Consider the following 25,434-nt stretch of genomic DNA (forward strand, 5'->3'; position numbering starts at 1 on the left):
GGAAACTATGCATTATGTCACGTGATTAATGTTCACTGGCTGTTTAGCAACGATTGCAGGTATAAACAAATATGGTGGCTATTGTCAAAGTTTGTCACATTCAACGATTTACTCGCTTACGATGTGTGTGAAGGAATTGATATTACTTAGAAAAAATACATCAAAAGTATTTTAATTAAAGGTAAGTAATTTGTATTTATTTTAATTCTTTTTTCAAGAATTTATCTTTTCTATATTGGTACACTAGACAAGATAACCACGAATTGGTCACGTTGACGCACATGGATATATGGATTGTTTACAGTTGTATAATTGTATTTTTTCATGTATTTTTATTGTAAAAGAGTGATATTTTATAGACGATATTTATATATTAAATTCTATCTACTATTTTTGTCAGTTTAAATAGAAAAATGAAACCTTTTCAATAGAAGAAATATTTAATTAAAAGACTTTGTTAGGTTAATGCGTTATCCATGGTAAACACACACGCACACACACACACACACACACACACAAAGATGTAAATATAATTCATTTATTGCATCGAAATTAACATTCAATATAAAATGCAACATTAAATAAAAGAATAATGTTTGTAAGTACAGAGCCAAAGTATAAAGTGTCATGTCACTTTATTCAATCAATCATAACATTTAATAATACATAATTTAAACGATAAATGTATTCTGTGTTTAAATTTTTACATAAGGACATGCGTTTCTTATTTTTACGATACACTCGATTGTAGGTAATACCTAATTTTGTTTATTATAGGCAACTATTTTCTGTAAAGTTTGAGAAGATTCGAAACTTCAACACTTCATTTGTAATTTACATACGTAATACAAATTAACACGTGGGAAGAATAGCATGTAGATCTTATTTACATGTATTTTTCTTTTTTTTTCTTTTTCTTTTTTATTGCAATAGCAATAATAGTAAATTATTTCTCTTTCCTCATTTCATTACCGTACCGCAGTACTTTATGAATATTTCGATGAAAGTCGCTGCAGTTACATATATTAGTATAATTCTTCTTCTTCTTCTTCTTTTTCTTTTTAAACATTTATGAGTAAAATAGTTCCAAAAGAGATATCTCAATTAAATGAAGTTTTCCGAATTACGATGTAACTTACAAAATTTGAAGACCATTACACACATGTTTCGAATCCTTGTGTGTGATGTCAAATTGTGATGTGCTTCGTCGCATTCATTCATTCAAATAACATATGTACATAATACCCCCTCAACATAAAATGAACAGATTAAGGCTCCAGCAGGCTATAGGCTACATTCTACAATGTACAATGCATTATGTACTTTGTTAGTTTCCATTTTCGCGTACATGTCTGGCTGTGTAATGTGTGGCAAGCGATAGCACCAAAAGATTTATTGATGGTTCTAATTAATTTGAATGATTTCATATAGAGTAAAACTACACAATACACTTAACACGAAAATTAAGTTGCAATAATTAACACTTAATTTATTCAGTATTATTTAACTTTGCATCGTATCTGCGCTGTAATAGATATACTTATTATAAAACAATATATCTTAACAAAAGCATATAAATTTATATTTTATGAAATATAAAGCTTGAATAAAAATCGTAGGACACTTTGATGCCTACTGATTGTGATTAATTAATTCATTTAATTGTCGTTTCCATCGTTTATCTACCGATTGGCGTGAACACTTAGTTAGTGACATTTTTAAATAGAATTATGAATTAAAAATAATCCAAATATACTTGTTGTTAGACGTTGACATTACCTATGGCCCCAGTACGCCGTATTTCGTTGACAGCGTTAAAATCATTATAGTGTTTCCTTTTTTCTTTTTTCTTTTTTTTCACTTTCTTATTATAACTTATTATTGTGCTATTTTGTTGTTACGAGGCTTAGGTTTTAAATGCAATTTTTTTTCTTGTGCAAACTATTCAGTTCAAAATAATAATTATTAACAATTTAAATCTTTCTTTTTCTTTTCTTTTTTTCTTTTTTGTAGAATCTCTTTAATAAGGATGACTGCAAATATCTGCAAGTTCTTGCGATAAATTTTATTTTTTTCTACCATGCAATATTGTAATTTGCACAGTCCCTATAGTTTTACTTTTTTAATAATAATATTCACTGAGCAACACAAAATCAAGGGTCCCCTTTACCTCATTAATACGAATATTGATTATAAACTGTTTTTTAAAGTCTCATATTACTCATAATAATTCTCATCATCACAGACTAATATGGTCAGTTAACAGATTCTCATATATTTTCTTTGATTATCTTTTATTTATCTGATCAGAATGAAAACGTACGATAGTTGATATATATATATTGAAATATGTATATTAAAGAAAATAAAAGTTTAATAAAGAATTTTTACATACAATAAATATGTAAAATTTTCCTAAAATTTAAAATACATGGTAATGTCATAAAAAAAAAAAAAAAAAAAAAGAAAAAAAAAACAGAATCCCATTGCTTCTTATAGCAATCTCAAGAATAACAGAGATCTAGAGGAACCTTGAGCAGCATGCATGAGTTTCAGTCAAATATATCTAACAGAATATTGTTTCATACTATTGTATTTGCCCCCGCGCACATCACACCTCCAGACTTCACCCATGCAGCAAAATGCGCTTTTCAATTATTTCTCTTAATATTATATAAAAAAATCTATTTCTATTGACTTTTAAGCTCTTTGCCAATACTGTACGATACAATTTTGTTCCAGTCAATTTTCGTTCGCATAACAGGTAATTGCCTTCGCAAGGCCTTAAAGGTTGTGTCAGACATTGTTTGATAATTTTCCGAAATTGCAGTTTGATAGTCATTTTCTGAATCCTCAACTAGTCGGATCAACTCCTTGGCAGTTTGTTTTTCATTCGAGATCGATAAGCTTTCTCTGACTTCTTTGCTACTGACCAATTGTACATTTCCATCTTCATAATAATGAACTTGTACTTTAAGGCTACCTCTTAATTCTGCACTTCCAGAACTTGGACTGAAACTTACAGTCCATACAGAACGCCAACGACCATTCCAAAAATTTTTAGGTTGAAATTGATGATCTTCTATACACGCAGTCAACGTTATATTACCTGTCATAACATAATTATTATTTTGACAATGTTTTATTTGCTTATAAATATGAGAAAAATAAACACAATATGTATGCGTACCTCCTTGGCTTCTTCCAAAAACCGCACACGCACCATGTCTATAGTGATTTTGGGTATAAGTCGTTATCTCATCTTGTAAAACTGACCTCCAAGGTTCGGCTACAGAATCTGGTTCATAGGATTCATAATCCTGTGCTTCTTTTCTTAGGTGATCATACTTGAAACTTTGCTTACTACGCGAATCATAAAACCTTTGGCCTCCCAAGTCGTTATGTTCTGTTATTAGTGCTGGATACTCGCTTCCCTCTATCTGTATAAATAAATGTACACAATATTTTTATTAACTTATATTTTAATTAAAAAATACAGATAAATAAATAATAAACGCGAGTGTTTAAAGCTTAAACTTTCATCAACAAGAATATTTCTACAAGTGATAACAAAGTAGAACAATACTTTTATATAAATCAAATGAAATGTCACTAAACGTAGTGACCTTTCATTAATTACAAGAAAACATCAAATGAAATTTGATTAACAAGAAATGTATTAACAAATAAAAATAAATATTCAAAGAAAAAGCAAGTTCTCAAGATGGCTCTAAGAAGCATGTAGGCCTTACATCGTTTCCTAACCTAAATCAAAGAAAATTCTCAAGCAAAGTAATACATCAATGATCGACTAAATAAAAAATTACAAAATGGAAAGAATCATCTCATAAACATGTAACACAAACTACAAATATTTCTTCGTACATCTGTCATGAAATATTTAATGAAATAATGACAATCTATATTAAAAGGTCACATTCCTTTAGTAGTAAGATCGTTGATGCCTCTCACGTCAAGACGTGACTAATAATAATAGTTTATCAAAGAAAAATAATATGAAACTACTTGGCAAGATTATCTTAGAATTATCATGTAATAAAATATATTATGATTAAGTAAACGTCATTGATGAAAATTTGGGTCTCGCGTTGTCCCAAACAGGGAACGTCGTATTCCACTTTGAAATTTGATCTTGCATAGAGGCGACAAGGATCTTCTTCGTGTCCTTTTGCGAAAGGTATATTTCCTTCTACGTTTACGTTAATGATATCACGTAAGGGATAAGTAGAGGGTCAAAGAAGAAGAAAGAAAAAAGAAATAAACATAAGAGAAAAAAAGGTATTCCATAGGATCGAGGAAAATAGAACGATTAATCGTGTGTGTTGTACGAGGATGTACCTTAACAGGCGTGAGCTGATCCTTGTTGTATTGAGCGAATGCCCCGGACGCGCCTTCTTTCAACAGGTTGTCGTTGTTCAACAAGACCCTGACATCGTTGAAAACCTCGTTGAACTCGCCCGGTGGTGAGTGAAGTATAAAATCCGAAACTATTCGTACTTTTTCTTGATCGGGGATCAGATCTCCGTCCGCCGCCATCTTACCTTTCCACTGGCACGCACACTCCGCCGATGTCAAAAGTAAGGTTCGTGCAGTGCAGGTTGAGCTGACGTGTTCCCCTAGCGCTCTCTCATATACCCGGTGACCAACACCGTCTATCTCTCTTTCGAGTCTGATTCGAAATCGTGACGCATCTGAATGAGGAAGCACGATTACCTTCCTCTCCCCCTTCCCTCCCTTTCTCTCTCTCTCTCTCTCTCTCTCTCTCTCTCACTCCCTCATCTACAAACATACTATCTTTCATTTTTGTAATCGCACCAAGTTTAGAGTTCTTCCTTTTCATTACAAAAAATATTACTTTCAAATGAAAATTGCATTCAACGATTGGCCATTGTCGTTTTTTTTTTCTTTTTTCATTTTCAATATTTCAAATAAATTATTATTTCCTTTAATTTATTCATAATATACATTAATAGTCGATAGGGTGATTTCAATTAAATTGAAAATATATCGATTATTCGATTATCGACAAAAGCATTTAAACGTGTAATTTGTGTTTGAACAAATTTTGTTTGTTTTGTTTTTGGTTATTTTGTGTAAAGATATTTCAACGATATTAACTACGTGATTAAATCATTAAATGTTTATAATATTTAAATTCTTATGTGGTATGATAAATCAGTAAACATTCGTCTCTGTGAATACTTTCTTATCTTTATATAGGGTGTCACAGTTTTGCTACATTTTCATTTAAAGGTATGATGCGTTAGCAATTATTAAATACATAAATACAAAGTAAATTTATATTATCCAAGTTTTGTCAATGTTATATATGACCATTATATTGTTAATAATTTATTATAAAGTAATCAAAATAATAGAAACAAACAGGAAAAGAGAAAATAAGTCAAAGTAAAGAAAAAACGAATGAAATAAAAGGAATTCTTTTTCTCCATAGATTTTTGCAAGACTTGGAAAACGGCGCGAAATTTGAAAGAAGAAAATACAAGATACTAATGTTGGCTCGACAATCCTGGCGTTCACGAAAAACCTTGAACGTGTACAATCATCGTAAAGTCAAACAAAGTCTTCGTAAGTTTATTCAGGCGTGGTCATCAATTTTTTTTCTCTTTTTTTTTTTTTTTCATATTTCTCTATTCCTCATATTGCCTATTTTGTTATTTTTCTATCATCCTCTTGATAATATACTACATATTTTCATAAGACTTTATTGTCCTTTTGTTTACTTATTATAAAACGTATTCATTTATATGGCATACATATGTAATAGCATTTCAATTTTTTAAATCACGCGCCAATTTTAAATGGTGCTCGGCTCGAGAATTCAATTCAAAAGTCATTCCGTATGGCAATCGTTGCATCGATTTCTTTCTTATAATTTGATTGTGTTATTTAATATTTTTTTTTTTTATTTAATTGATATATATGTAAATATCATTTTTAGGAAGTATGATAAAATCTTGAAAGAATGGCGGACGATCCAAATCGAGACCTTTTGCCTGTAAAGGAGGGATCTTGCATCGATACATGTCGTAGTGTTATAGGTACGTGTTATTTAATAATGATTTATTATTATTATTATTATTATTATTAGTATTATTATTATTATTTCTTTGGAAGAATATATTTTCAAATAAACGTATTTGCAAATCTTAGATCCCAAGGAGCGTCGTTTGGTATGCAAGCTCGATCGATATCAGTTGGAGGACAAGTATTTACGGCTACTCGAGGAGGCAAATAATTTGAAAAAATTGTCCAATTGTCAGGAAGACAAGATCAAACGGTTGGCTACGAAATTAATGAGAGTAGCTGCTAATCCAAGGGCGTGCGTTTCTTTTGGTTGCGATGCTAAAACCAAAGCAACGGCTCTCGAGATCGAAAACTCCAAGGTATCAATTTATTTGACGATCAGTTCTCAACAAGAACATTTGTTTTTTAATGGATCAATTTTTAGTTAAAAAATAAATTATCCGTATTGAGGAGTCAACTGTTGAGTCATACAATGAGCGGTGTATCACCAACGAGAAGTCGTCGGCCTCACACAAGACCATCCTCGGGACTCATGTGCGTAGAAAGTGTAAATAGACTGAATTCTTTTATTATGATTCACTTGGTGGGTATAGATTACAATAGATCACTTACATAAAATTGCTTTTTTTAGAACATGTCGAAGCGAGAACAGCCGTATAAGGGCACCATCCTGTCAGTGTATTGTTCAAACAAGAAACGAAGATAATGATGTACAGAATTATCTCGTTAAAATCGAGGTAATGAGATAAAGAATTATCTGCGTGATTTAATGTGACTCATACAAAATCAAGCATGAAATGTTTCTGTACTGTAATATTGTTTACTAATTGAAAATTTTAATTTTTTTTTTATTGTTTTTTGTTAATAGGAATTAGAAACACAGAAAAAAGAAATGTCCTGTCGCATAACGCAGTTAGAGAAGGAACTTGAGACTTATGTGGTAAATAATCAGAGGAAGAAAGTAGTTGAGAACATCGAGTATATAAAGGTCTGGCGGCAAATGAAACAGTTGAGCGACAAATTGATAGCTGCTCAGAATACGAACGAGTCGTTGAACTTACAAATCAACGATCTCAAAAAAATCCTTGAAGAGACAACAAAGTAAACATTTTATATTTTTTTCTTGATTTTTTACATTATGCGAGCAAAAATAATAGCACTTATCTTATGAGTGATTAGTATAAAAGAAGTATTTTTACATTATATGTATATAATGAATTTGTTGTTGTTGTTGTTGTTGTTAGAAATAATCAAGACATAACGGAATCTCTAATGGCAGAAAAAAAACGGATAGCCGAGATCGATACACAAATGATAAAAGCAAAAGATTCTCAATTGACGTTACGCGAAAAAGATGAACAGATAAGAGATCTAATGAATGAGATGAAAATTTTACAGCAACACAATAACGAATTAATAGCATTGAGTTCTAAATATGGTCAAGTTGAATTAGAGAATGTTGAATTGAAAAAAAATTTTCTCAGCAATTTACCGATCAGCAAACCCTGAAAGTGGCGTTTAATACTGAACAAGCTAATATTGCTGCCCTAAAAACGGCTAACGAACAATTGTTAAATAAGGTTCAATATTTACAGAAAAATATGGACACCTTAATGATCCAATTAGCGGTAAGACAAATTAATAATTATTCAATGTTATTTAGTAAGACAATTTTGATGTTTGATATTTTGTATATTTGACAGACCATTCAAAATGATAATAAAAAACACGAATCAAGTAGCAAAGCAGAATCGCCTGACTCTTATATTAAAGTTAAGACTACGCATACGAAAGAATTATCTTCTTCTCCCAAAAATATGATATCATCAACAGATAGATGTAAAAAATGTTGCGAAGCATTTGAGAAGATTTTACAGCTTGAAAAAGGTGTAAATACGATACGACAAGGTTTGACATGTTTAGATAAATGCGTACAAACGGAAGTCGTATGTAGTAGGACTTCTGTCAAGACGAAAGAAGCAAGTACTTCAATGATTAATTCTACGGATGAACGATCCACGACGAAGGAACAAGTAGTGGAAAAACATCAGGAGATTGATCAAGAAATATCAGAAGAGAAGAATCCCTTGTCACGCGAAAAGATGTTAAAATTATTGGACCAAGCGCAGATCAGTACGCCATTGAAGGCAGGAAGAATTGGTCAATTGGATTCAGTTTCATCTGTTGTCGATTGCGAAGTCATGCAAGATTTTAGCCAAAGACACAGGCAAGTGGTCACCCTCGAAAAGCTGCTCTTTGGTGATTCTAACTGCTGACAAAGAATTGACAAGCTGTCGACGAGTACTGTTATAAATGGTCCCGCTGGAAATGTACGTTGCTTGGGTAGTCAAGGATAGATACGTTAGTAGATTTAGATAGATACGTTAGTATCTTTGACTGATTCTACATTCTTAAATCGCTATTAAATCACAGTTAGGCTTTTTACGAGCTATTCTAATAGATAGGAAGCTTTTTAATTATGTCATTTATATTAACGAAATATAAGGGTCAGGACCCATCAAGTTGCTGTGCCTTATTCTTCCAATCGAGGTAAAACAATAATACTCCAATCGATTAGTGCCTTCATTGTCTTTTACATATTTACAAATAACAATTTCGGCGCTTCCATTTAGACAGATGGTTAGGAAGAATATAGAGGAATTAATTGTGTTAGAAATTTAGAAACAAAATATTTGTCTTACTTTATATTTATATGTATTTTAAATTATTGAATTTTGTACGATAGATATTTGTCGCTTTTTAATATAATTGCAGCTTTATCTCGTGATACTTTCATTATGAATAAAATATATCTCGATCACACACACACACACACACACACGATCCTTTATATCCTATGCCTTAAATATATATTATGAATATAATTGTGACGTCAATCAGCAATAATGAAAATGATTAGCAAGCTACATTCGTTGTTGTAAATTATCATCAAATTATATTACAGAGACGCGGATGTGGCAGATCATGTGCAAAAAAAAGATTTAACAAATTTACTCGCAATACTTGGCGACATACTTCGCGAAGAACGTAATATTTTGTTTCAAAATCCACAATTATGCGACGAAAAGCAATTTACAAAAGATGTACAAACGGATATTAATAATAACAATGCAATTAACTGGCCCGTTGATGTAGGAATACAATTTGACACACATTTGATTGTCAAGGATTCGCGATGCGAAGATAGCAATGATTCATCTTCACGGAGTATGAAAAATTGTAGCATCAAAAGATCTTGTAATCAAGATAAATCGCAATATCGTTGTTGTTCGAAAGTAAAAAATTATGAAACACGAAATCAAGTTACGAGATTCACAGAAACCGGCGAGTGTACTTGTACTGATTTGAAAAGATGTCACGCGGAATCGGATTGTGGTTATTTTTGTAGTGGAAATTATTCAAAACAATCTTACAAAAAATGTAGCAACAATTTGAAAAATCCGAATGTTAAATGTTCATCTACTTCACCGATCAAAATAAGTGACAATAAATATGCAAGAAAAGCCGTTGACACAGCTTTTTCGGAACGGTAAATTATTTATTGTTGTTGTTCGTTCGATAAGATATTAATGAACTAACAACAACGTTTTAGTTATGTCGATGATACTAAGAATTGTTTCGAATCCTGGAAGATGAATGTATCAACGCAAAAAGGCGAAGCTTTTGCTAACGATCATCAAGACGTACAAAGTTATGTCGAACATTTGGAAAAATGTAAAGAGTTTCTGGAAGAATGTAATTTGAAAAATACAAGCAAAAATAGTGTAAGATTAAAGATACGACGTGGTGTCGATAAGATATAAGAAGAACCGGTTGTTTATGTATCATTAATTTCCAATTGAACAGGTTAATAATGTCTTGAGTCATTTACGATTTACGGAAGCTATGAAGTTACCTCCTTTATGGAACATGCCTTGTCAAATGGAGAATCAAGTAAAGCCGACAATAAAAAGTGGAGAAAAATTATATTGCGATGACAAGTGTCCAAACGAATGTGTCGAAGTATTACCTTATTCGACGAAGTCGATACCTTTTTTGATTACTAATGGTCAAGGTCTTATGGAAATTCATGTTATCTCACTACAGTTAGCTACATCCGTTAGTAACAAAATAGAAACGTTGTACCAACGCTTCGATTATAATTTTTCACGTTTATATAAATATCGTTATAGGCTGCAGCAATTCTTTTTCAAGAGGAAAATCTTTGCAACGTGTCCTTATTCATTAGTTGGAACATTTGGGGTCAAGAGACAGTTCGCACTCCAACATTGAAATGCTCGAAGTTAAATTTCAATTCCTCCTTCGTTTATCATATACAAGATTTATTCGCATTTTTTAATTGCGTATTGTCGGAGTATGTAATATTTCAGGCGAATGTCGTTGAACAAAATACAACGACTTACTCCGTTGCTAGAGCTAAATTGTGTATCAAAGATATACTTGATTATCCACAAAATAAGTTACATTACATCGCGCCTATGAATAGCGTTATAGCTTGTACACTTGGAACAAACTTTGGACAATTATCGTTATGGGTGAGATTGAGCTGTGACGTCGAACAGGTTGATACATTTAAAAAACAGTGCGGTTTGCTTCCGCGAATGGAACAAATACAAAAGACGTCTTTTCAAGAGGATCCTTCTATGATGCAAGAAGATATTGATCATTATCAACAATTTAATAATCACCTTACACGTAAGTTCGACAAATTTTTCTGCTAGTTATATTTTAATTAATGAAATTAATGCAACTGATGTATGCACGCGTAAACACAAATATCAGGTATTAACGAAATAAAAAAAGACAAGAAAGAAATGAAACATTTAATAACTCCAGTCATTGGCCAGAACGACGATAAATTGATTAGCGACATAAATAACGATGGCTCATCCGATAGCGAGATAATGTTAGTGAAAGTGTTTTTATCGAATCAACGTTCAACCATTGCTTTTGACAAAATAAAATAAGATTTTTTGCTATACAGTTATAAACCAGTAACTACGATAGAGAACGAAGAAGAAGAAGAAGAAGAAGAAGAAGAAATGCAGCAAGCGAAAAATGCCAATCGAAAGAATACAGTGAACACAGATGAGTTCAATTCTTTTATTTCGGGCGTAAGATTTTTATTTGAAAAATATATGTACTTGTGAAGAATAATCGTCGAATATTTTTCATAAGAAATTTTTGAACGTGTTCAGACGAAGCACGATGACATAGAAACAAATAGTTCAACTCGTGACGTTTTAGAAGTGTTTCAAGAAGAGAATTGGAAAGAATATGAGCGGAAGAGTTCCTTAGCTTATTCCCAAACCTCTAGTAATTAGAAATGGCTCGTTTTTTGTTGTTGTTTTTATTATATGCAGAGCTTCTAGTTTGAAAACTTTGCATTAGATTGAACTACTTACAGAGTCACGAAATGCTGCCGATGATGTGCATGGCAAGAATCATCCTTTGACAAAATATGTACGAAGTTATTTCGTTAATTATCCTTAACAGATTAAACACTATAAATTATGTAGACATACGCAAGTCTGAACATATTCATTTTTATTCAAATCTAATTATTAAGAGCAGATGTAATATAAATCTTGTGTTTTCCTCAACTATTCAAGAAAATGTGAAATTACTTGATCAAATATAATGAAATTGCAGCCATTGGAAAGGGATACGATTGTAATCCAGATAGCAAGTGTAAATCTATTTGAAAATAGTTTAGTAATGCGCGACGATGATGTGCATTTGCTTTATGTGGAATATTCTTTTCTTGGTTACCGTGGTGCTGATATGGAAACGGAATCATTACCGAAACCAAAAATACCTAGAAAACCATTGATTTATAATTTCAGAAAAAGTAATATTATAGATCAATGTACATATTAAAAAAAAAAAAGAAAAAGAAACAACAACAGAATAATATTGAACATGTTTGTTACAGCATTTCCGATAGACGAGAAATATCACGCCATCGAAAGAAACACATTGAGAGCTATGTTAGACGAGTCTATCAATCCAAATATAAAATTTATTTTAGTGAGCGAACCACTCCCTGAAGAAACAGATACTAAAGATTGTATGGAAATCGGGTAAAACGATATAAGCAATAGAAAGATTAAAAATCTACTTTGAGTAACCATAATATTATGTTTAATCAGGCACGCATATTTTAATATAAGGGAATATGCTTTGGAAGACAATAAGCAAAGTATAACGTTGCCAATCTCAAATCCAGCAGAAACTGAAAGAATAGGCGTAATAACGGTAAATTCAATAATATTTTTAAAAATATCATGTGGGCAGATCACACGTGTTACAAGTGAAACCTTCGAAAAACTACGTTTTGAGAGAATGAGACAAATGCAGAATATCAGGTGTAGGATAATTATAGGGTTGTTACTTTATAAAAATATTATTATTATATTGTTAATACTTTCAAAAATTAATTTACGTCTTATTAACATATTACACAGTAGGCAAGTTCTCAATTCGAAGAAATGAGACAAGTTGCTTCTGGTAACTAAAAAATGTATGGTAACTAAAAACCTCTCTGCATTCAAGCAATGCAAAAACGCCTTCCGTCGAACTCTTTGAAATTTTCCAAGTATTTTCTTTCTGCAGATTTTCACGAAACTGGCGTTAATATTCGGTCGCAAGACACTTAAATAACAATTCACAACATCAAATTGCAAATAATCTGAATAGAAAATAAACAAAAATGTTACAAAAGCGATCTATTAGGATTATGTTTGTCTAGAATGAGTCAAAAGGATAAAAAGAGATATATATATATATACATTAAAATTTAAGTAGTGAGGTTTTTTCCGAAAAGTAGTATTTTTAGTTATCGTTATTTAGTATAGTAGCATGTCGTTTCATAGCTTCGTTACATAGCTCCGTTTCCGTTTATTTACTTTTCAGATCACTCCCATTCTAAAGAAGTTTTCACTTCAATAAAAATAAAGAATATAGAAATATAGTTTGTAATAAGATTTAACAAGTTGTGTATGCGCGAAATGAGTGCGCGTGGTTGTATAGACGGCTATTCCCGTCACGCCTCGATTTGCAGTGCGATGCACGCAGTCTGTCTCGAGTCAGGGAGGGGACTGCATCGCCGCGTGTAGTATATCTACGCTTCGCGTCAACATTTTTTTCAAGTCCAATATTTTAGATAACAGTTACGGTATCATTGTAAACAATAACACTAAAAAAAAAAAGAGGGAAAATAGAGGTAAAGACAGAGGGAGAGTAAGATAGAACTTGCGATACAAATTAATCATTATTTCATTGGGTCATTACATCGAAATTAATTTAACGATTTTACTGTTAATTATTTTAAACATATTTATATCTTGTATAAAATATTTCTTTACAGATATACGTGCTGGGTCTCGATGCCATACGTCAATGTCTGGGCGACGATATGTAAAAGTAGACAAGTTTCGAGATGATTTACAGAACGATTTTCTTTTTATTCCTAATAAATGATTTATTACAAATCTTTACAACATATATATATAATATAATATAATAATGTATATGAATAATCATATTTTTATGTATTGTTTTTTTCGCTCTCGATTTTTGGAGTAACGTTATCTAAAGTTGTATTGGTATTGTTTCTTATTAAACTTTGTAGAATAGCCTTCTTCTTTTCCTGTATCGCTGTAAGAAGTTTAGTTCTTCGGAATATGTCGTTAAATATTCCAATAGCCATTTGAAAATTTCGACAATCTCTTGGTTCATGTGAGACTGACCAAACACCCTGGATCGTATCGATTCCTTGGCATACTTTGCAAGAACCTACAGTTAATATAATGAATCTTTAATGAAAATTACATTAAGAAATGATTTGTTAGAAAAAGATTTCAATACGATTACTTGCCAACAAAAATAGCCAAAGTTTTGGTATGATTGTCATAAGCGAGTAAAGAAAAAGGTCCACCAAGTCTGAATGGCGCATATCCTGTTACGTTCCATGTCGTGTTTAAAAGTCCTACATGTATAGGTTGAGGTATAAGATTTGCCAAAGTTACTATTATACTTTGATTGAAAACTTTCATATCTAATCTCACTCCAGCTTTATTTGTCACCCACGATCCTGTAAGTTTGCACGGTAAACCTAAAAACAACCAATAGTTTCCAATTCTCCATTTAATGTTAATTTAATGTTAATTTAATGTGAATTTATGTTTAATGTAAAAATATACCTTCGTTGTGACTTTGATCTTTCGTATTACCCATTTTAATTTCTTCTAATTCGTCGACAATTCTATTGAGAATTTGATCAGCAACTTCTTTAGTTTCGTTAACAGTAGCAGCAATATTAACGTGTCGCATATTTGCAACATCCTCTTCAACGGAATTTCGATTTCTAATACCGTTTCTTAGCTCTAGAAATTGATTTTCTCTTACAGCTGGTGACTGGTCATAAATGTGCGTTCTATCCATCATGTTGTTCACTCTCTTTTGAAGTCCACGTCTATTCATTTGTTGGTTCAACGTTCTCACATCATTAGATTCATCTTGCTTATTCCATTTTTCCTCGGAATTAAGATAAACAGGATTTAAGAATTGTTCTACAGGCCGAAAATGTTTCTTCGACGACGATGTGTCTACGATTTTATGTAACGGGTGATATAAATTGTCGTTAATATCCATTAATGTATCTGTATTATTGAAATGTTGTTTTTTATAAGGATTCTCGAGATATAAACGATTTTCTAGATACTTGTTGTTTTTATGTACCGGTACGTAATGTAATTGTTGTTGTTCCGATGGTAAAACGAAACTTTTTTCGTACGGCTCCGAATAGATATTTATTGGATTTTTTACTTCATACATATTTTCTTCTTCATTATTATTATTATTAATCTCAGGTGTAGAAATCTCATCGGAATGTAATTGAAATTGATTATTCATTAAATATTCTTGATTATTATCGATTAAAGGATAAAGATATTTATCCGTGTCCTTTTGCAACAATGAACCGTAATTATTTAAATCATTTTCTTCTTGTCCTAAATTAAATCCATAATTGTTATATACATTTTTATCACTTGTATCTAACGGTAAATTATATTGATCTCCACTTGATTGTAAAAGTAATGAATTTGCGTCAAAATGAAAATCATTTAATTTAGGATCCTTTTCGGTTTGATATTGTGGAATATTTTCATCGGATGAGTAGAAATCGTCGTTCAAATTTCGATTAGGTCTAATTTTTGGAAACATTCTTTTCGAGGATAATAATTGTTCTGGTTGAAAGTATATTGGATTATTGTTGTTTGGTGTAAAACTTTGACGAATAGATCGAGCACGTGGATTTTTTTCAATTTCCTCTTCAACTTCATCATTAATATCATTGTAATATTCGGAATACTCAGCTCCTTGATCACCAGAATTTGGCTTCGTTGGATTTTTCGTTGTCGTTCTCATCAATCGTTCTATCATACTTTGTTTTTCATCATTTCGTTCAATATTATTTGTCACTTTAATAGAAATTGTTGTTTTTTCCGTATTCAAAGTTGTGGATTGAGTCACATCGATGTAATCTTCTACATCAATAATGACTGTTACGTTATCACTTTTATATTTAATATCGTTAGGTACTTTTTTGAATAACGCTTTTTTCATTTTATTTTTCAAATTAATATTAGATTTTAACATTTTTTTTCTAGACTTCTCTTTCACAAGATCGTTTTTTCTGTTAGTGTCGTAATCTGCCTGAATGAATAAACTCGTCAATTTTTCAAACTTATATTATGAAATTTGTTTGAAATAAGTTTGTGTGAAATAAGGATAATAAAATTGATTCAATAATATGAAAGAAATAATGAAATCTTACCTACCTTGGCAGATGCATTTTTAGACCATCGCGGTTTTCGACGACGACGTCTATGTCTATGTTTCTTTCGCTTTTTTTTCTTTCCTCCTTTATGCTTCGATTTTAGAATAGGTTTACGTGTGTTATTTTCTTCTACGGAAAGTTGCAAATACGTATCAGTAGAAGAGGATCCGATATTCACGAGTTTATTTATGGTTTCTTGCATCTTTAGAGACTTCATAGCATCCTTAGCAAATTTCTCTGCCAGTTTGTTCTCTTCAGTCAATCTCGAATCGAAATGCGTGTCATCGAAATCCCTAACTTTATCCGTATACTCTTCTTCTTCTTCTTCTTCGTGTTGTTTTTCATTTCGTGTCTGTCTGATCTTATTAGCTCTTTCCATTTTCAAATCCGAATGTTGTCTTCTCGAATTTCGAACGATCAGATTGGCTTCCCTTGATTGAACGTTTCTACTATTTTTAAGATCGTCCCGGATGCAAGACACGTTAACCAGTAGTGCAATCATCGTCACAAATCTATTATTTTTTTATTTTTATTTTTTTTTTTTTTTACATTAACCTAATATTATTAAAAATTGAAGCATGCGTATGGTAAATGAATCAACAGGTTTCGATTACCTGAACAAGCTTGGCTGCATTCCTCCAAGAGGTTGTGACAAATCGTATCATCGATTTCGTGGTCCATTGATTCTAAACTGAAAAACGACGTCGTTTTGTCGTCTACATGACAGAATTTCAGTACTGTCAATTGTATTACATATACGATGTAGGGTTAACGTTATGCTTTTATTTGATTACAAAAATATTCATATTTTCAATTGTTTCACTTGGATAAATTAGAATTTGTTAATTTGTCAAACAAAGTCCTCTTCGAGGGAAACCCACCGTGCGAGTGTCAGCAATCACAGGGGTGAAATACAAAAAAGAAGAAGAAGAAGAAGAAGAAGAAGATGAAGAAGAAGAAGAAAAGAGAGGATAGGACGCTTAATTTCGTCGCACAAATCGTACATGTGTACTTATATATACAATTCTCTCGTAGAGTCTACCGACCGATCTACTATGTACGATCAAAGGAGACTTGGGCCAATGCCAAGTACACGCGTCGGCCTCAATTAGTCGAATATTACGTATAAATGTCATACACCGAGCTATCGTACTTACAATTAGCCCTATAGACAACGTAAAAGAGATGCGAATACAACTCTTGGTATGTTTTATGTCAACCCTTAATATGTCGGTTAAAATCAAACTTCATTCTCAAACTTTTTCAAATTATAAACTTGTTTATTTTCTTCATTATGATAATAAGCGACACATATGTATGAACTTTTATTAATGCAATTAGTATAATCGAACATTTAAGCTATCTCGTATAAAAAAACTCTACTTGAAGAGTAGAGCAATCTTGAAACATATGGCAGATGACGATAAACGCAGCGTCATTTAAGTTCTGTTAAGTTATGCATATATGCATCTTGAAATTTGTTGATCTCTAAGATGTTAGATCAATTTCTAAATTTTAAATATATACTTCGTGGATGTATAAATACATATGAATAAATTATTTTTGCCCGAGAGTCAATTCGATTTGGTATTATATCAACTCACAATCATACACTTTAAGTAATCTTAAATTGTACACGAATAAGATTTAGAAATGCATATACATATATACAGAAGGAAGAAGATATATCGAAGGAAATGTTCTTCTCATAAATTATATATATATATATATTTATACATCTATTCTGTGTATGCGTGTATGTAATGTATTAAAATTGAATCTGCACACAAATAGATTCTCGAAGAAGACGAACCGTCGAAGTAGCATCGGTGCTTGGTGGAACTCGGTAACAGGCTTGAAAAAGGAGAAGACATGATTGGTCAGTACCAGCTTGAAATGATCATGTCTTGAGAAAAAAAAAAACTTAGCAAAAGACAACGTATGTATCGATGGTGCAGAGTCGAAGTGAAATCCCTGGAGATAGGGGAGCATTGATTATTATTAGAACTAGCTAATTGTAAGGTACAAGCAAACTATCTTAACTGGTCGGTCAAGAAACCATAATAATCCTTTTTTTTTTGGATGGATTTACCCATCCATCCATGATTTCTTCATTCATTTCATTTAATAATCATTTCTAGACAAATAAAATCATTATAATAAACATGTTGACACCTGGTAAGTTGGATTAAGTAAGACACGTTCTTGTTAGCCAGTTACGAAAATGGTTATTCCTTGCGTGCGCATTAATCAAATGGCTAACTACCAAAGTGTGTTTGAAATTACATTAAATATATGTATCGTATTAGTAGTTGAAAATAAGAAAAGGGTGAGAATGAAATTTGACTGAGTTTGAGGATACCAAAGGGTAAAGAGTAAAACGACGACAAAAGCTGTAATGGTGAAGAGGACAAATTTCGACGGCGACGACGACGACGACGACGACGACGACGACGACGAAGCTAAGAAGAAGAAGAAGAAGAAGAAGAAGAGGTAGTAGAGAAGCGTGGAGGGCGTCACGACGCCTTACTGCTCTGGCATTGGTAGCAGTCTCGAGATAGCCGCCGGCTGGCTTCCTTACCACCTCGGTGAATTTATTCGAGGATTCCGAGCGCAAAGCGCCGAACGATAAATCCGATCGATCGTCCGTAGAGTGATCTTTCTTTATTTCTCTCTCTCTCTCTCTCTCTCTCTCTATTTTATTTTTCTCAACACTTAGCAGAATTTTTCATCATTTCCCCTTGAGAAACGATCCCCCCTCGAGTAAAACGAAACGCTCAAATACACATTTTTACATTTTTAAATCCTTCGAACGTGGGCAAAGAAAAAAGTAATCGAATTGATCTAATAAAATTTGGATAAAGAGATAAGTGCATCGAAGTGAGTGCTTCAAAAAAGGGAAATAAATAAGAGATTATTATTGTATATAGGTGAGTCGTGTTTCATTTCTTATTTCAATGTTTTATTTGTCATTGTAAAACACGTTTTTCTTTGCTTTCGTCTATCTTTTTCTCTCGGATTTTTTGTTCCTTTTTTTTTTTTTTTTTTTTTTATTTGTTCCCGTCGTGTAAGCCCCTCTCCCGCGGCTATTTTCGCGCGTCTGTTGTGCAAGTGTCGAACGCATTAAGGCGGCATTCGAAAATCGTGCCTACCTCCGATGTTAGTGAACGGAACGTCGAAAGATCGCAGATCCTCCTTCGATCGTCTCGCCTTTTCTCGCCATGTCCCTTTCGATGAGTCTAAAGCTTAAAAAAGTTTCGGTTTCGTATAACGCCGCTCTCTCTCACTCTCTCTCTCTCTCTCTTTGATGAATGCTGACCATTCTTTTATTTATTTTATTTTTAAATTAGAAACATCTTTGTTTCCACAATATGATCAATATTTAGAAACATGTTTGTTAAATCATATAACTCGTGATCATTTTTCAAGTTATTTGTATTTTGTACAAAGCGTCCAAGATTATGTCAACAGATTATTTAAAAATATCTCTCTCAGATTACTTAAAAATATGTACTTATGTTAAAATATTGATCATCGATTGATACTATTTGAATGGAATCAAATTAGACTTTTGTTTCATCGATAAGATTCGAATGAAAAAAGGCAAAAAGACTTTTGGTTGTATCGACTAACGGATTGACACGCATGTGACACCGCATAATATACACAGAATGCGTAACTCCGCTTCGAAATGAAATTCTGTGTTACGTGCTCAAGGTGCCTCGTAAAATAGCTGCGCGCTATTTTCCTGGCACAGTTTCTGAAAGTCAAGCGTCCAGTGAATCAAACCGTGGGTCCAGTCATACGAAGGCCAAGTTTTTAGCTTCTCTGTTTCCTAAACAACAAAGTATTAGTCATTAGAATCACAAAACTCTAGTTACTACTTGCCAGCGTGTAAAACTTTATCTTCGCTGTAAAATTCGCTGCTTGTCTCAACAAATCCTATTTGCAAACAATTAAATATGATCTTTGCGTTTTTTTCCCTAATTATATGTTACAATTAATGATGTTTTTGTATTAATTTGCAGCGTGGTTGAAATAATAGGTAATAGAGTAGTTTAGCAGTCGTTTACTAGGTGATCCCGATAAAGAATTTGTTGTCGTGCCAGGTGACGAATAAAGGCAAAGCAGGGACTTATCGATGCCAGCAAATCGAACGATGATATCGTCGATAAATAGTTTAGGTATTTTCGACAGAAGTATATTTTCTTTAGACGATTTCAAAGGACGCGCGTGTCTGGGAGTTTAAGTTTACGATCTGCGTAGGCATATTCCATAATTAAAGTTCCTCGTTATCCATGAAAATTCATCTCGTTCGATCGTTTGGAAAAAAAATCATTTCTTTTTTACGGCTTCCGGTTTATTTATATTCTCCCGCAATTCCATGATTCGTGGGTATTGAAGATTTTCGATTGGTGCATAGAAATCGATGGCGGAAGTGACCCGATTAACGGGAAAGTACAAGAAAATGCGGCCAACCCTGCGTGTTCAGTTAGCGGGCCAGCCAATCGGAGCTACGAATACGGGTTCCTACGTGTCGGAAATAGATTTTGCTCAAACCAAAGGTTGATCCACCGACGCCACTTTCACCAATCTCTACGTCTCTAACGTTTCTCTTTATTTTATCTTTTGCTATTTTGTTTCACAGCTATTATCCTATTTGGTGGTTAACTTTGACAATGGAAAAAGACAAAAAAAAAACAAAAAAAAACCAAAAAAAAACAATGTTTTCAGCTATTGCATATTTTCATTTATTTTTATATCTTGCACATGAGCTCGATTGCGATTTAATGAGATTCATATCATCGTCAAACTATTTAATTATCTTGTTCGTAATGTAACACGTGTTTTCAATCGATTCTACATCTAACAATAACGAAAGAACGAAGAAGAGCCAATTTGTTAATAGGATATGATTCATACAACAAATATCTTATTCTCGTAGTTACAATGAAGTGAATTAGTTGAAATGTTAGATTTAAATTTTCGTGCTAGTTTTGAAATATTCTATCGATAATATAGAATCGTTGCATATTTCGTTGATGATTTGAATAGTCGGTAAATTACCACATCGCGATCAAACTAAAAAGAAACTTTCCAATTTATCTTACGGAAGATGCAGAAATATGAATTTGAATGTACGTTGTTCTCTTAGCGGGTACTTCAGATGGCAGCACTGTAACAAATTTTAAATTTCAACCGCGCGAAAATGTTAATTGTAAAAAAAAATAAGGATCAATGCATTGGAATGCGAATAATCTTTTTGCAAATATTATTGAAATAAAAATATTTGACATATATATTATGTTTTGTATTACAGAATAATGACGTAATTCAGCATCTATAAAATGGCTTACAACAGATCAATTACAAGCGTAACTTCGAAAAGGAAAAAAGGTAATTGATATTTTTACAATTCTTATCGATAGCCGTAAGCTATATATTTCTTTCTCCTATAAACATAATAAAAAAATTCACAGGAATCATAAAAACTCGTTGAATTATTTCAGAATATTCGGTGGAAGTAAGCAAAATCGTAGCGAGTGAATCAAGAATCCAAGAAAGAAGATCGACACTTAGGGTGAGCAGTGTCCATTTTTTTGTCTTTTTTACAAATGACATAATAGCGTATAATTGAAATATTGCATGCATACGTCACGATCTTTATTACTAATCTCGATTTGCAATTAACAAAGTAAATAATAGTTACAAACGACGAAGGAAGTATAATTATTCCACTGGCATGAAACATTTCGCGTTAATTGGTTATCGCGTAGGTTGGGTGAGAGGAAAAAATTAAAAATGGTATAAAAAAACAGTTGATAAAAAGGGAAAAGAAAAAGACGTTAAATACCATTGCGTCACGATAAGATCATCTAAATTAAACTAAAACTGTAGAGTGGCGCGTAGTTAGATAGAAAATATCTGATTTGATGCCAAAGTTTCTTACCGGGGAAGAAAAAGTACGAGAACTTACCAACAACGTCATTTCAATTACACCAGTACAGATTTCATTTTTTTCTTTCTTTCAAATATTACATTTAAATTTATATCGATCGTTGTTTCATTTACAGGATCATTCATTTTCTATGCACTTGTATATACCATAAATATAAAATGATTGAATGCATTGTAACCACAAAATCATCGAAAGAACATATACCGTAGATCTAGTATCGTGTTTATGAATGTGAAAATTGATTTCTTCGTCAGACCGTAAGAAGAAGAAGAAGAAGAAGAAGAAGAAGAAGAGGAAGAAGAAATATCGTCCAGTATAGTTGTTCAGTTTTGGCTGGACGTCAAAAATGTAGATTTTGTGCCAGTAATTCTTCGTCGTGTGTCAGAAAATGAGTAGAAAATAAGAAAGAAAGTGCGACGTCTTTAAACCGTGATAAACTTTCAATGTCGCAACGATTCTACATATGCACAATGCATTTTCGGCTACTCTTGACCTAACTTAAAAATTGTCCTACAATTATTTTCAAATTCTCTTTTCTCTCAAAGATTAATCTATGAAATGTGTATTTTGCAAATTTGACTTGGCTCAGTTAAAAAATGGTCAAGATAAAATATTTGCTGGTGTGTGTGTGTGAAAGTAAAAGATGGATGTGTCAATGATTCAAAGATTTCCGAGCTCGCGATAGAAAGAAAATAAATGACATTGTCTTGGTAACTTATTGAACTCATCCGGACGGAGATCAGTGAGTTTGGCAGCACATCAAATCCACGTATCACCGGACTCTTTGAATGTGCCAATACCACTCATAGACCTGTTCAAAGAAACATCTTAACGTCTAGGTAATGCAAGTAAATCATCATGATTTACAATTGAACGATGAAAAGTTTCGCTAGATAATTTTACTTTTGTCACGCGAATTTTCATTGTTTTTATTCTCTATGACTGTTAGTTGATAAAAATATTAATGAATCTTATCAAAAAATGATCTTCTACGAATTGTCTTTTGGATTAGCTAAATGTAACGTTGTTTAGAATTTTCTGTCAGATATAAATTCAACAATACTACAATACAGTTATAGGAGTGTTAATAAATCAGTCAACCTTGACTATCGTGATAAATCAAAAGGATGGATCATAGCACAAATCGTTTAGCGGTAATGTTTTATGACAAATTTTGTTCACTCTCTTAAATGTTATCGATATATATATATATATTATGATCGAAATATACAACTAACCGTATTGAAATAATTCCCATTTGAAAGTTTATCGTCCATGTCTCGGTATGCCAACAATGCGTCGCGAATTTATTTCAGACCCGTTTAACTACCAAAACGAAACAATACGATTGTTTTATGGTCGAGAAATGGTGCTAATGATTTTCCCTTAGAATTTCTTTAACCAGGGTGTGAAATTGTAATCATTAATAATGAATACAATATCGGTGATACCTTTATATTATATCTTTATATCGGATTCTACGATACCTTTAACCCATCGAAACTAACTAATAAAACGTAATTTTTTTATTTGGACGGTACGTTCTCGAAATTGAAGTTTTATATGAAATAATGACGCAACGTTCCTAAATACAGAAAAGGGGCACACGTTGATGATTCCAATGCACGTGGGTATAACGAGTACGAAGCTGAAAATATCCCAACACCAATATTGCCCTTATTTCAAAAAACCTTTCCTAAACATCGATCGAATAATACTATTGAATATTCGCAAAAAAATTCCCTCCTATCATGTCAGTGGAAAATTCGTTGAATTGAGAAAAAATCGGAATTGGTTGTTGTGAGATAAGAAGATAATGGGTTGCACAAGATAATACATAAGAATTAGTTGAATGTTCTCGTTTAAATTAAGAGAAATGTGTAAGAGGAGGAGGAGGAGGAGCAGGAGGAGGAGCAGGAGGAGGAGGAGGAGGAGGAGGAGGAGAAAATAGGATAGGAAAAGGCTTGAGCTCGGTGTAACTCAGAGTTCTGAAGTTGTATTGGAGAAGTGTAAGAAGGGTAGCTATTTCTGTTCGTGGGGAGTCGAGAGTTTGGTCGCGCAAACGGCTCTTTAGCCACTTCTCCTACATCGAGTAGTAGTCTAGCGTTAGCCGCGAATCGTAATACGTTTATTCCGAACTAACGGTGCAAACTTTGTGTCGTTGATCCTTCATTCGAGAACAACTAACAACTTCGAAGAGAAAGAGAGAGAGAGAGAGAAAGAGAGAAAGAGAGAGAAAGATCAAAAACAAAAATTTAACATCCTATAGATGCCCCGTGAATTTTATCCAAGATAAACGTTTGACGTTCGCGTGCTAATAACGACAAATGCATATATACATATATGCATATATTTTTTTTTATTTAATCGATCGAATCAATATCGAAATGACTCATCGAATATGAGTACTCGAATTCGTCTGGAGAAATTCTTAATAAATTGCATTATTCTTTCTTTTTTTCTTTGCTTTTTAAACGACAATTGAAATGTCATTTTTTTGTTAAACGATCATGAAAATACTTATAGTATTTATGTATGGTTTTACGTTCGGAGGAAAAGTCTTTTGACAGAGAGGTAGGAAAAAGAGAGAGAGAGAGAGAGAGAGAGAGAGAGAGAGGGAAAGAGTGCAGTGCACTGGCATGAAAATAGATGTACGACGGGGGTGTTGCTTTGTGAGCTTTAGTTAAAAGTGAGCGGATACTTCTCTATCGTTATTCTTGACTATTTCAAATTTGATTAAACGGTGTTCGATAAATTCACGATAAATACAAAACTTAAAGAGAAAACGTTCGTCGTAAATTTATTTGTTGCACCTTTGCCAATCGGATCTGGATGAGTTATTGGAGGACTTAGAAGAAGTGAAAGTGAAAATACAAAGAGAGAACATTTGAAGATTCGAGCTTGGAGAGTAATCGAGAGAAAGTACAAGAACAACGTTTGCTTGTCGAAGCAAACATTTCTTTTTTTTGTTTCTCTCTCTCTCTCTCTCTTTCTCTCTCACGTGTAAATGAAAGAATTGGCCGTTTACCAGAGAAAGACGAAGGCAAGAACATCGACGGAATCCTCATAGGCATTTCGCACAAGTAAAAATAAACTCGAAACGCGACGCGACGCGCCACTCTTCTCCTTCGTGTGGCAAACTTGTCCAAATTTTCATTCCTTCTTTTTCTCATTTCTGTCTTTTACTTGCATTTTAACTCGATTGCTTATACGGATGTAAAAAATTGCAAAAAAGAAACACGAGGAAGATAGGAGAATGTATTGAGTGTGGGTGGAGAAGAAAAGTTAAGGGTAAAAATAATCAGCAGCAGCAGCAGCAGCAGCAGCAGATAGTACGAGATCATTCACCGGATTGTATTCCTACCAGACCAGTTGGGAGAAATAACTTTTCTCTCTTTCTCTCTTTCTCTCTCTCTCTCTCTCTTTCTTTTTTCAACGTGGCAGAGAGGAAAGCTCGTCCAAGAAAAACAAAAGAAACGATCGGAATAATCGTTGGGCAAAGAAAATTCAAAGAAATTGAATTGGAAAAGTCGTTATGGAT

The 25,434-nt window shown here is 32.7% G+C and overlaps 4 protein-coding genes and 1 long non-coding RNA gene across 6 annotated transcripts in view; 2 read left to right on the plus strand and 3 right to left on the minus strand.

The window, feature by feature from the left end:
• The first annotated feature begins 48 nt into the window (after positions 1–48).
• On the plus strand, positions 49–13,636 carry LOC107068431 (uncharacterized). The gene is given in 20 exon segments (XM_089173512.1): positions 49–181; positions 5,477–5,610; positions 5,984–6,083; positions 6,196–6,428; positions 6,494–6,603; positions 6,701–6,806; positions 6,938–7,170; positions 7,314–7,534; positions 7,537–7,697; positions 7,773–8,296; positions 9,035–9,619; positions 9,683–9,854; positions 9,937–10,246; positions 10,249–10,785; positions 10,873–10,996; positions 11,075–11,204; positions 11,743–11,941; positions 12,026–12,173; positions 12,243–12,348; positions 13,460–13,636. Coding segments are annotated over 18 exon segments (4,029 nt in total). The 5' UTR covers positions 49–181; positions 5,477–5,610; positions 5,984–6,007; the 3' UTR covers positions 13,514–13,636.
• On the minus strand, positions 619–4,687 carry cpa (F-actin-capping protein subunit alpha). The gene is made up of 3 exons (XM_015324812.2): positions 4,360–4,687; positions 3,191–3,440; positions 619–3,109 (listed from the first exon to the last, which is right to left on the minus strand). The coding sequence occupies exons 1-3, from the start codon at positions 4,555–4,557 to the stop codon at positions 2,691–2,693; spliced, it is 867 nt and encodes a 288-aa protein (XP_015180298.1). The 5' UTR covers positions 4,558–4,687; the 3' UTR covers positions 619–2,690.
• Positions 13,637–13,639: 3 nt separating the features above from the next.
• Positions 13,640–18,352, minus strand: LOC107068441 (uncharacterized). Its single transcript, XM_089173344.1, has 5 exons — positions 16,549–18,352; positions 15,936–16,446; positions 14,295–15,810; positions 13,970–14,206; positions 13,640–13,887 (listed from the first exon to the last, which is right to left on the minus strand). The coding sequence occupies exons 1-5, from the start codon at positions 16,566–16,568 to the stop codon at positions 13,640–13,642; spliced, it is 2,532 nt and encodes an 843-aa protein (XP_089029470.1). The 5' UTR covers positions 16,569–18,352.
• Positions 18,353–18,707: 355 nt separating this feature from the next.
• The window catches only part of Obsc (Obscurin), a 35,832-nt gene continuing 29,105 nt past the window's right edge, over positions 18,708–25,434 (plus strand). For both annotated transcript variants that reach the window (XM_089173278.1, XM_089173287.1), the window contains exons 1-3: positions 18,708–18,864; positions 21,255–21,331; positions 21,445–21,515. In XM_089173278.1, coding sequence (XP_089029404.1) covers positions 21,283–21,331; positions 21,445–21,515 — 120 coding nt within the window. In that variant the 5' untranslated portion in view covers positions 18,708–18,864; positions 21,255–21,282. The remainder of the gene's footprint in view (positions 18,865–21,254; positions 21,332–21,444; positions 21,516–25,434) is intronic.
• On the minus strand, positions 19,256–25,388 carry LOC149033598 (uncharacterized). The gene is made up of 2 exons (XR_016176918.1): positions 21,912–25,388; positions 19,256–19,769 (listed from the first exon to the last, which is right to left on the minus strand). It is a non-coding gene; the product is annotated as an uncharacterized LOC149033598 (long non-coding RNA).

Source organism: Polistes dominula, unplaced genomic scaffold (assembly GCF_049000335.1).
Source record: "Polistes dominula isolate Pdom_NZ unplaced genomic scaffold, Pdom_raw_medaka contig_28, whole genome shotgun sequence".
NCBI classification, from domain to species: domain Eukaryota; kingdom Metazoa; phylum Arthropoda; class Insecta; order Hymenoptera; family Vespidae; genus Polistes; species Polistes dominula.